Consider the following 13,478-nt stretch of genomic DNA (forward strand, 5'->3'; position numbering starts at 1 on the left):
GGATGGATATAAATATTCACTTTTTCATTGGAAATGTAATTGACATAATTTCAAAATCTCATGGAACATTCATACTTTTCTACCTGTTTCCATCATCAGCCTTTTATTTCTGGAATGCAAATGTTCTACATCACAATGATTTTCTGTTAGTTATCGTGTTATATGTTTTATGTTATACATACTGGGACAGTGTCGTAAAGGGTTTTATGTACATTAAATGAGTTTTAAAACTGTATAAGTGTTTTGAGGTTTGGCAAATAATTATCAACTAATATGCTTTTATATGATTAGTCATTTTGTATGAGGTTGATTTCTGATCTTTTTGGGACTTTGTTTTGGCTTTCTGACCCAGATAAAAAAAGAAGTTATAGTTGCCCGAGAGAGTGGTTATGTGAATGGTGGCCTCCCTACAGTGGATTATATAGCGCTTGTGAGGGTGCACCGTATTCACAGGAGTCAAATCCTATACCAGTACAGTACAGTAGAAATGGCCGCAACACAGGAAACAGCTATGGACGGGGCATCAGTTCATAACAGGGCGTGTTCACCCACACAGGACTAATTTTTGGTCATCAGACAGTATTTACCATGATTAATGAGTACAAGGAATACATAACAGGAAACAACCTTACACTTGGGATCATTTCACCAATGCCCGCATTCACCCATATTGGGCCAGTTATGGTAATCCATCAACACAGCCTAAATTTGTTTGTGATGTAGAAGTGCTCAGAGGTTTTCCCAAGCTATACAGATTAAACTTATCATAGACATTTACCTGGAAGGGATTTGAACCACAGACAATGGAGCCATGTTAACTCATACACGCACCCACACTAGACCAAGTATGTTCTCCCATCTAGACATGGGGAGCATGTTCAGACTCCACCTAGACTGTGAACAAACCCAGTCTCCTGGAAATGAGATGCAGCAGTGTTAAACTCTGCACCATCATGCTGCCATTCTGACTGTTCTTGCTTCCCTGCATGCCAAATAATAGGTGGACTACACTGAACATTAACCATAGGTTAGGGACTACAAAGACAAAAAAAAATAGTTTACCCTAGACCACAGTCACTTATATAACAATGATGGCAGAAGGTGTGGGATTAGTTCAAAGGCATAAGGCATTTACCTAAGAATAGAGTTTGCTCCAAATCTTTGATGATTCCAGTAAGGAAGAACCAGACCAACATAGCTTTCTCCTTTCACCATATCCATCTAGAGACGATGATGGATCAAAGACCTATCAGCTCAAAAGTGCAGCGAAAAATGTAAACAGCTACTTGCTATCTAGGCACACTGGGTGCTTTTAACAAGAAGAGCTGCTATCCATCCAGGTTATACTTTTATAAGTTGTCACACCCATTTGCTTTGTATCTGTTTTAGGGACATCAAGAGTCTTAGTTCAGAAAAAGTAATTTTGTATTGAGAAAATAGCTGCTTGCAGTTTGAACCTACTTGTTTGATTACTTTGGGTTCTTAAAAAAAAAATCTGAGGTGTAAAAATAAGAGAAGGGTGGAACTATTGTAACCATAGACAGAATCAACTCTATTTCATTCCGATAGCAGCTGTGTCTCCAAGAGTCACGTCTACATAAAAAAAGCAAATTTTTTTAAAGCTTCATAGCTGTTCATTTAAAATAAAATGTTCAAATATTAACGGCAGATTTCACACATATCTTACCATTTTTTTCTTGTTATTTTAAAGAATGTCGGTGAATATGATGGGTGAGCTTCTTGTTCTGAATGGTCTGTTTTCATCACAGTTGTCCTAATGTTCATTAATGGCATCAGCAATGACATCTGGCGAGAGAACAAAGTGAATATGCACAGCAAGATACTCAGTGGACAACGTTTTGCATAATACTGCTGAATTTAACTCTGACTTGTCAGACTCCGATTTTGGTGCAAGTGATCTGGAGATCAAAATCAAAAAAGAAACTGAAGTACTGGCATCAGCTGAGCATGTTCATGTAGCTGACGTGGCTACGGCAACATTCAACTGGGACTGGGACCACTTATAATGACAAGAGGTACAAACCTGATTGTGTCACAGTGTGACAGCCGCCATAGTTGGAAATATCTGTGGATTCGTTCATCTGCATTCCTTAATATTTTCAAGAACTTGTGTTAGAATATTTTCTGCAATATCGCTTATTCTTCTGTGGATTGTATTATTAGAAAGAGATATTGTGTTCAGCTTGTCTTTTTCACGAACCATTATTTGCACCATATCAACAGCTGTTGGTAAAATCAGATTCAGCAGTTATATGTGACTTACTGAGTTTTGCAATGCAAAATGCAACTTGTTAACTTTCTATTTTATTAGTGGTGGTTCCCAAAGTAAAAATGGCTTGCTGCTTGCAGAGTTAGTTTGGCTTTCTATCAGAGAATTCCACAGGCTTGTCTTTTGTGTCTCGATGCTTGGTATTTAAGTGTCAAAGTAGTTTTGACAACATACTTTAATTTATTAGTTATTAGTAAAACCATATTTGAGTTATTCATTGCTGTGCAATCTATTGTTCTTTTATTCTTCTCACTGACAGATGTAGAAGGTTCCAATGATCTTTTTAAAAATGTATCCATCTTTAACAAAATGGGTATAGCTATTACTTATCTTTGAATAATTGATATTGTACTTGTCACTCACCAGTAGTGTTGATTAGAGAATTTCACCAAAGCATTATTTGCAGTGAATTTACTGCATTCACCCTTGTTCATCAAATTAATTACTGATAATTCATCCAGTTTCAGAGAACTTTATTCTCCTGCACCCCTAATGCTTTGAGAGGCCAGTGTGATGTCACTTCAAGGTGTAACAGCTAACATTGGATGGGACCATCTCCTGTGTATATAATGCTGATCATTTGCATCACAGACTCTGTTGGGCTTAGTTAGTTTTAGAACAGATAAGTAAATAATGCAGTTTTTCAAAATTTTATTTTTATGAAACATATACAACATACATTATGAGCTATTTCTGCTTGTCGCCAGATGTGCAGGTCGATCTTCGAGTTCCATGTCAGTATAAGAGAAGGAGGCACATGCCCTTTGCATGCATAATTAGCCACGTGGAGATAAAAAAACAAACCTTGAAGGACCATGATGCCCCCAAAATACAGGAGACTCTATGTAATAATAATGACGTAAGATTTATTAGTTTTTACAAGACGTTTCTGTCTTTTTGATAGAAGGAAAAGTGCAAAGCATCAGCACAGACAGTTCAGAGATCCTTCAGCACGACTTCAAAATTAGAACAAGCCAGCGGCTTCAATCATGGCACGCCACTTTGAATTTTCTGCCTTTAAAAGACCTACATATTTTTCTGACTTTTGACTACGATTTTGGCATTTCCGCTTTGTTTTGATGAAATATATGATTGCACGTCTCTGCCTGTGTTCATTCTACTTAGATATCAAAGAGGCATGGTGGTGCAGTGGTTGCCACTGGTGCCACACAGCTCAGGTTGCCTTTTTGGTCACAATAATTTGTCCAGTATAGTTGGCTGATGTTTCCCTAGTCCTCAGGGACACTTTAAAGATAACTGCACCATTATAATTCTGTCAAATCTAGTTCAATTAGTTCTTTCCCATTGCAGTCAATGCATTTCACCGAGTTTGGCAATATTTGTGAACACTTCCATGATTTCTCCAAACCTAATGCAAAGAGAACACTGCTCATCACTACTCACCAGCTCAGCACACTGCTTGGAAATGATGCCTCATTGTGCGTCGCTTTCTAGAAGACCTCAGTGCCACTGAGCAACAATACAGTGATTAAAAACAATTAGCACTCGCTTTCTCAAACATGGTGGCAAGTCCAGAAAACATGAGAAACAAAGGCAAATTGCGCTACTGGGTTACAGATGGTGCCATCTGCTGCTGCTTTTATTACAAATAGAGTTGAGCACGGTGATGGGGGTTCGCAAACAAAATTCTCACCCAAAAGTAGGTCATACTTTAAAAAAGTTAGGGAACCAATGTTCTACAAGAATGGCTCAAAAGTGATGGGGTAGGTCTTCAGCCTTGATTTAAATGTTAAAAATAATGGAGCCTCACGTCAGATAAGAGCCACAAATGCAAATGAACATTCATCATTTCATGGTGCTTTTCACTTACTCATACTGTATAAAGTACAGTTATTTCCATATATCTTTTACAATTAGAGAAAACCGATTAATTGACTTCTTCAGGGTCACACAGTGAGTCAGAGTGAGTCAGAGACAGGAATTGAACTGACAGTTTAGAGGTTCAGTATCTGAGGTTGTAGCCCTGACACCACACTGCCTCCCAAGGAAATTGATAGCTAAGGTTTAGAAAGCCAAAGTGAGCAACCTCAGCATATCTTGATTATCTCACATGTTTATAAGAGATAGTGGATTCTGGAATGACAGTGTTGACAGCTTTGCAAATTTCTTTATCACACCATATACCTGCTACGATTGTCCAGATATCTCAGACATAAATGCAGTTCTTGTGTCACAAGACACAGTTTGAAAAATCATCCATTTTTACATTGGCTTGCTTACTTCTAAACAGAGTGTGTTGATATAGTCTCAAGTAAAAGAAGAATTAATTAAATGGTAGAGGATTATTATAATGTAATTACTGTAGTCGACAAGCAAGTGGTAAACAAAAGATTAATACATTTCTGTATACTAGAGAGTGCGCCTAGCATTGATAGGATTAAGAATCTCTCCACGGCCTACAATTCCCCTCAAATTGGTTTGCTTGATAAATAGGAGCATCTGCTGTGGGAAAATTTTATTAAAGTTGTTAGGCAATCACAGGTTATATGCATGCTTAAGTATGAGTTATTTTCTTAAATGTATGTTAATGATAACATTAATTGTTATGAATTTAGTTTTGAATGAAATATATGTTTTCACTTAAAAGTAAGGTTGTCTCCTTATGTTTTTACTATGCAGAATTTTTTGGTAAATTGATTAATCTCATAGGAAGCCTATATCTAAAGCTAAAAATTATTAACGCTGTTATTTAAATTTTTCCTCTGTGCTATTTTTTTTTTTTTTTTTTGTCAGCTGTATTTGGGGGCACCAATGAGCTTAACCCCAGCTGCAAAGACCTACTTCATCCTACACAGGTCTGAAAGGGTTTAAACCTCAAAAACAACTTTACCTGCCCCAAAATATCAAAATACCTTGCAAGGGAAAGGAAAAAGTAAAAACCGTTTGCTTGCAGAGACCAATACAGAAAATAATGTTTATAAATGAAGAGATTTGTTAACAAGAATGAAAAAATAACAAAAATGTTCGCAAAAAGTTAATTGCCTAAATGGCAATCCAAAGTACCTTAAGTCCTGGGATGCACCTGGTTGCTATCCTCTGTCTTTCTTGCAACTTAATAACCAGAACTGCACAAAGAACTACTGATCTGGCCTCACTAGTGCATTATATAGTCTAAGTATAATGTCCCTCAATATAATATATTTAACATTTCTCTAGTACTGTAGAAATACACATGCCAAATTTAAAAGTGGTTGCTGCAGACATCACAAACATGGATGCATTCCTAACTCAGGTAAAACAGTGCCAAGAATAAGTGATAAAATATATTACTTCCGGCTTTCTTTTGTTGGTAACATCATCATTCAGAAATTTAAAAAGCATATTTTTTGAAATGTAAACCTTTGGCACATCTAATTTGGGAAGTATTAAGCCTGTTACTTGTGAACACCATTTTAAACTGCAAGAATATGGTACAACATTCTTATAATTTATAAAAATTGCTTTACTTAAGAACACAGTGTCAACAGCAGGTTTTCAAAATGCATGTGTGAATAGAATAAACATATTAAAAACATAAAATAGCAACATGGTAGTACAATAGGTAGTGGTAACTCTTCTCGGTATTTATGCAAAGATTATACCTTATGTTCACATCATATTGCACTCCTCAGGAGAATTTCCATAATTGAAAGATACTGTATACTGTTACAGAGGGTCAACTGGCAGAAGTAAAGTTTCTCAATATGCTTGTGTATGAATGTACCCACTGATGGAATGGATTCCAGAACTAATTCTGGGAATGACAGTGTTTCTGCCTAAAACCGAAGTTCAATATGGTGGTTTAAAAGAAAAGAAAAAAGATGACTGGGTGAATATAATATTCCTTTCTCCTGGAATACATTGTGCAGTGTAGGTCACTTCACTTATAGTAATAGTAATGACACTGAGATACAAGGTGAGCCCATTACATTTATATACCTGCTAAAATACAACGGCAGCTGGCCCATATTGGCATTTTACAACTATAAATTATTCTTCTGGGCCAGTCATTCTTGTATTTCTTAGTCCTTGAGATCCATTTTTTTATTTTATTTTATTTTAGCTTTAACCAGTTTCTTGAATAGGAGCTTATTCTTGCTGTAAACATGCAATTAAAAGATCAGCTCAGTACATTTTAAGTCAAAGTTATTATTGCTCAGTGTATTAATTTGCCCAATGAATTTGCATTCTAAAGTGAAGCATTTTTATAAATAAAAAAATGCCTAGCCAGCTCTAGTGCTTTATAATGGAAGTAAAGGACACTGGGATCCAACATGAAAACAAAAGCCTTTAAACTTACCAAAGACACTTTGAAGAGAAAGAGTTTCAATTTAAGATAAAGTGCCTTCTGCGTTTCTGAGGCATGATTATGGTCACAAAGGTATACTGTAAATAATATATATTGTCACACACGTGCACTTAGGAAGCAGTCAACAAGCCCGGTGAGTGATATATTGTCTAACGAGGGGTTGAATTGTGGTACTGATGCCTCTCTCTCTACCTTTATAGAACCAAAGAGGACAAATAATAACACACAATCACCATCAACAATAACAATACTCGAAAAGGGATCCGCAACAACAACTCCTTCAGACTCATTATCACTTCAGTCTCCCGCCGAGGACGTCACTTCCAGCCAATACTGATGACGTCACTTCCAGCCCCTCGATGATGACATCACTTCCAGCCAATCCGGATGATATCCTTTCCGGTTCCACTATAATGATGTCACTTCCGGTCTCAGCTAACTTCCTGCCACATCATTTCCTGTAGCCATTTTGCCCTCTGTATAAGAATGAGCCTCACACAATGGTTGACGTCGGATGTTTGATGTATTTTTCAGTACAATTTGACCAATTTGAAGAACCAAGATTATACGGGGCAAAACCCCAAACCTTTGCAACGTGTTGTGAATGTTATTTATCACTATATATATATATATATATATATATATATATATATATATATATATATATATATATATATATATATACTGTATATATATAATATTACTGTACATATATTCATTTGTCACTCTATCATTGGCCCCAAACAGCAATTCAACCAAATTTTGTAAGCTTCAAACTGCATATTAAGCTAGTTGTGTTCCTCCAACTGTGTTTCTCCAATGGTTATGTTCATGGCTTGTAACAAACTTATTTTTATCTAAACAATGCCTACTTTTCATCTTTTACATTCTGTGTTGTTATTTTTTTGTTATTTTACATAGTCTATAGAATGAGAGACATGATGAATGGTAGTGTGGTGATAAAGAGTGCTCATAAGAGTTTCATTGTACCTTGTACACATAATAATAAATCTGAACAAAACTTTACATTTCTTTGCATTTTTATAAAACCCTTAAATTTTTAAAAGAGCCAAGCCATCTGCACATTGATTCCATATCAGAGTAAGTTCACAGGGCCAATCAATGCTCAGCATTAACTCCTCTAATGTGTCATGTGCACGCATGATAACAAATTAGTGAGAACATAAAGGTAGAGTATGCAATATAGTTAAAATACGAATAAACATATTGAGGCACCACAAACAAATTCTCAAATTTTATTGTGCATACTGAGGATGTGGTACTAAAAGAACTGAGGATAATATTTTTAAATGAGTAAATCACTAATACCATTTGATCAGTAATTATACAGGAAGAATATGCAGACTCTGTGAGGCAGAAATGACAGCTCTGCACTACCACTCTGCCTATGTTAAAATGTCTATAGCAAACTTACTAAACTTCAGCCTGATTAAAACTAAATGTATGCAGTTGTTGTGACTTGATTGCACGCTGTGTGATTGCTCAACCTTTCTCTCACTAGACGGCCAAAGTGCTTGTGTGTATGATGATCGCAGTAGGAAGCAATATGCTTGTGAAATAATTAAATAAAATATTTTGGGAGTGACAGGAGTAAGCTTCAGCAGGCTAAAGTACTTCAATTTTGTTTTCATGAACTTCAGAGGGTCTTCTCAAGAGCTGAAACATTCATATTCCTTCCAAAATTGCAGGTGGCTGCAGAGTACTTTTATCAAGGGATTCATTCGGTTTTGATCCTCTGATTATTTAGTACCTTTAAATGTAGTTTTCCGACTAAATTAATGTATCAACTTCCACAATCATCTGACGGCTCCACCATCTAATTTCAAATCCTGCTCTTTTTTGATCAAAAATTGTGTACGATGCAAGAGATGTTGAAGCTGTGTTGCCCCTAGGTAACAGCATCACTAAAAATTTCCAAGGAGTTTAAAAGCTAAACACCCATGTTTGAATATAAGTGGCCTGCCCTTAAATGCAAAGTATAACCTTCAGAGGTGCTTTACCTGTACAGTGCTATAAATGTCCATAATTAGGCAATGTACAGCTCCTTGGGACACCTGGACCATACTCCTTTATTTGCTGCTCTTGACAGTCATTCAGTTTGTCTGCTACTATTTTGTCTCACATTTGGGAATAATTTTGAAATCTAGGTTGGCACTCCATGACTTTATATAGCATATTTCTTGATGATTATCTTTTAAGGCACAACGCAAAGATGATAACCGTATAGGGAAATGGATTACATAGGTAGCATACAGTTTAGTCCTTTAAAAAATACTGTTTGAATAAGTAGTAACTTATTAATTAAATGCAAAAGATGTTAGAAAAGGATTCCATAAAGGAGGCGGCTTAGCCCTTGCCAGCTCAGTGTCACATTACACATACAGTAGCACTCCAGAATGCAGTGGAAATCAATACCCAAAGGATGGCTTGTGAAAGGGAAAGACCTCAGAGAGGTCACCCCTTCCTAGAGGCTATGTGCTAAAAATATAGCTTGCCTTTCATTTCATTTATTTATTTTGAAAGTGTCCATGCAGTATTCAATTTCACAGCATTTCTCGGAATCCCACTCCACCACTCGATTCATTAGGAATTCTGTGTCTGAATAGCATATCTTGGTCCTGAAAATACCCCTTGTCAGGTTTATCACATTTTTTGCTTGTTTATTGTGTGTATTTTACCCTCTGCTAAAAACTTCCAATAGATAGATAGATAGATAGATAGATAGATAGATAGATAGATAGATAGATAGATAGATAGATACACATACATTGATGATTTAGTGGATCACTGTCCCATAAAAAATATTTTGAATGAGTTGGCAGATTACATAGGTTTGGGAAAATATTCAACTTTATCAAAAACTTACAGAAGTTTGATGTCTATACTACTGGAAAAAATTACAATCACACATTATATGCACATTGATTATTTTCAGTTGCTATGCAGCAATGGCATTTAGCCCTTAACTCTACATTTGTCATTTTCCTCTTGGAGCAGCAGATCACTTATTTCAGTTTTTAAATACCCCTTTCATCTTTCCTAATACATAATAAAAGTTATGTATTGGAATTGCTCAAAAGTACAGAATTCTATTGAGCAGAACATTTGAACTGTAGAGAATTCTCGAGCACATTGAGGGATTCCTTGTGTAATTTTGGGCTATACAAGAAGTAAATTATTTTTGTTGTAATTCTTTTTCACTTTTCGTGCATGCATTAGTAAGTGTTATTCTATACTTTTATTCTATTGTTTACTGTATTAATCCCAAAGAAAACTGTCGGGTTGCAGCAGAAGACAATAAAGACAAAAATGTACCTTGTGAAAGGAACAAGAGATACTCATGAGAAGGGCTGGGGTGGCAGTAATGTTCCATGTTTAATTGGTAATGCGTTTGTGCCAATAAAATAGCCACAGGTCAAACACAATTCTTTTTGGACAATTTGGCCCACTAATTGATTACTTCCTTGTTGAAGGATTGGTCCTTTTCAAATGACATGTCGTCTTTGAACACCTGCTTCCAGCCATAGTTTGGGGACCATAAGGAGCAGACTTTCAGATTAATATATGAGTTTAAATTTTTGAATTGAATTAATGAAATAAATTAACTTTTCGATGATATTCTACTTTATTGAGATGCACCATATTATATTTTATGACCACCTTAAACACACTACATAGCTAAAGCGACTTTTTGGTGCACAATAGTGAGCCAGACACATATACATGCAGGATTTTCCCAGGTCAGGGTCATGGGGAACCAGTGCTTACTGGGTGCAAGACAGAAATTCGGGATGAGTTTATACTCATGAACGCACCCACACTCACTTGTACTGAGTCGATTTAAAAATGCCAATTAATCTAACAAGTCTTTAAAATTCAGAGAAACCTCAGATACACTTACAGTGATCAGGCCAGTATTCAAACTAGAACTAGAATTCTGGAGCGCTGATACAGCAGCGCTAAGTACAGAGCCACTATGCCACCCAAGACAGGCTTCTAATTTTAAGTGAAACTCACACTTAAATATGTGAAGTTTCACTACAATTACAGATTAGTTATTTGGTTTATCTATAATGTTTGAATGTTTGATATTTCAAGTGATATATATTGAGGTGATACCATAGTTAGTGCCATTCCCAAATAGCTTAAGAGTTCTGGATTCAAATCCTGGCCCAGGCACAATCTGTGGGAGTTCACATATTTTCCCCTTGTTTTCTTTGAGGATCTATTCCCAAAAAAACATCCATATTAAGATAATTGGCAACTGTAAAGTGACTATACAGATTGGTGTGAGTAGGTTCATGCATGGCTGTGCCCCATCCTGGTTCCTGCTTTGTGTATAAGTTTGCCAAGGTATGGTCCAGGATCCCACAACTCTTTAATTGGAAAACATAGTTGAGAAAATTAATGAGCACAATGTATGTTGATATTAGAGAATTTATTTCTTGTAATTTTGTAAGTGATGTTTTTATAGTTTGCAGACTTGCCCACCTATTTAGACAAATGTAGAAATACTGAAGAGTGTGTGGGCGCATATTAATATGCAAATGTCAAGAGCTGCCAGACCATCTCTTTGACTTGTTAATGTAGGTTGTGGTTTTCATTATTTTTAAAATACAGTCATTCCAATAAAAATCTACCCATATGCAACTGCTTGAGTAATACAATGGGAATTTGAATATTTAACAAATTTTGCTTTGATAATCCCTGCTCTCACGCTGTCTCTGCTTTCTTGCTTTTGCTCATTTGCTCAGCTTGAGGGCCAAATTCTACAGGCTCAGATTCAGTCAATGATTGTTGTTTATGGAGAAAATGAAAAGAACAAATGATTTTGCCTTTTGTTATGAAAGTAACAATGCAAAGAAAGGTACAGAACTGGCCATGCACAATAATCTAGTGTATACTCAGCTGCTCTTTAACAGTGCAGGGCCTTTTAGTTTACTCATGTTGGAGATGCATTTGTACTTCAACCTCACCGTTTAATATTCAGATACTGTACCTGCATATGCATTATCTATGTATAGTTTGTATGTCCAAATAAAGTCATGTGGACTTTATTGTCACTCCATCTATTCATATAAATTAGTGCATTTATAGTGGTATGAAATTACATTTCCCAATATTTACACAATAAATATGACAATATTACTATACAGAGAGCTGGATAATTTCACATAAGGAAATGCAGAAGTAGGAAGAACTTCTGTACAAGTTGACATCATATTGACCAACAGCAATCAGTGATTATAGCAGATGTGCAATGGACAGAACAGTTATTATATAACTGTGATAAGGGTGCACACACAGGGACGTAGGGAACATTGTGTTCAGGTGCCTGACTGCCTGTGGGAAGAAGGTGTTATTCTGTCTGGCTGTGTTAGTCTGCAGACTCCAATACCTTCTGCCAGAAGTAAGTAGGGAAAAGGATTGTGGGAGAGGTGGGAGTAGTCCCTCACAATGCTGGAGGCCTTATGGATGCAGCCCTTTGTGAAAACGTTAATGATGGTATGAAGAGAACTCCTGATAATGCTTACTGCAGTGTGCACTATTCATTTTATGGACTTGTAATCAGAACATTAGAATTCCCATATCACACAATGAGGCAAAAAGTGGTCAGGATGCTTTCAGTGGTGCCACTATAGAATGTGGTGAGGTAACAGCATGGAACACTTTCTCTCTTCCACTGGCACAGAAAGTGGAGTCACTGCTGTGCTTTCTCTGTCAAGGAGGAGGTACTGACAGACCAATCCAGGTCCTCCACCAGGTACACACCAAGAAATTTGGTGCTTTGCAGTCTCTCTACCACAGAATCCTTAATGTAAGGTAAAGTGTGATTAGAGAGGGTCTTTCTGAAGTCCATAATAATCTTTTTAGTTTTATAAACATTGAGAGACAGGCTATTGCACTTACACCAGTCTACCAGCTGCTTCACCTCCATTCTTTACATTGTCTCATCATTATTGTTGATGAGCCCTACCACCATGGGTCAGCAAACTTGATAATGCTGTTGGACCTGTATGTCACAGTATGGTCATGAATTATCAAGGTGAACAGAAGTGGGCTGAGCACACATACCTGGGGTGCTCCAGTCCTCAGGGTTATGGTATTGAAGAATTTATTGTAGATGTGAGCAGTCTGTGGTCTTTCTATCAGGAAGGCCAAAATCTAGTTACAAAGGAAAGAACTGAAGCCCAGCAGTCTCCGCTTTCCTATCAGGCTGTGAGGGATGAAGGTATTGAATGCTGATCTGAAGTCAATAAACAACACTCTGGCGTATGTGCTTTTCTTGTCCAGGTGACACATCGATAAATGAAGGGCAGATGATATTCTCTTTGTCTCTTTCTGAGTTTTGCTCAGGGTACTCCTATATCTCTTCCAACATCCCAAAAACATCTGAATTAGTTTAACTTGCAGCAGTAAACAGGCCCTGTGTCAGTGGGAGTGAGAGTGTGCGAATGTCCTCTATGAGGTACTGGACACTGGCCATGGTTGGTTCCTGTCTTGTGTCTAATGCAACCAAGGTAGGCTAAGGTTCTCATGATACTGTCTTGAATTAAATGGGTTCAGAAATGATCAGATGGGCTACTTGTGCACATGGGCAGGAAAGGCAAAAAAGAACAAGTCAGGCATAAATTCTTCACTAGGCACTGTAACCATTTACCTTTTAGTTTCTCACACTGTTGGTACCCAGGCCATTTTGGATGTTTAAGTAACTCTACCAGTTTTAACAAATCTTATTATATGACAAAATGCTACTGCTGTCCTGTTCCTTTCATCGACACGACTTGCTACTAACATTGGCAATGATGGTAACTGTACAAATATACTCATCTGCTTTAAGAAACCTACTCAGTTAGA

The 13,478-nt window shown here is 36.8% G+C and overlaps 1 protein-coding gene across 5 annotated transcripts in view; it reads left to right on the plus strand.

Moving 5' to 3' along the window:
- Nucleotides 1-13,478, plus strand: part of zgc:171482 (zinc finger protein) — a 605,896-nt gene that overhangs the window by 470,009 nt on the left and 122,409 nt on the right. The window contains exon 7 of one of the 5 annotated variants that reach the window (XM_039774229.1): nt 6,800-7,051. The exons of the other annotated variants lie outside the window; for them this stretch is intronic. Within the exon in view, the coding sequence (XP_039630163.1) occupies nt 6,800-6,818 (19 nt within the window). The 3' untranslated portion in view covers nt 6,819-7,051. Of the gene's footprint in view, nt 1-6,799; nt 7,052-13,478 lie in introns of those variants that run through there. 5 annotated transcript variants of the gene reach the window in all.

The sequence above is a fragment of the Polypterus senegalus genome, chromosome 1 (assembly GCF_016835505.1).
Source record: "Polypterus senegalus isolate Bchr_013 chromosome 1, ASM1683550v1, whole genome shotgun sequence".
NCBI lineage: Eukaryota > Metazoa > Chordata > Cladistia > Polypteriformes > Polypteridae > Polypterus > Polypterus senegalus.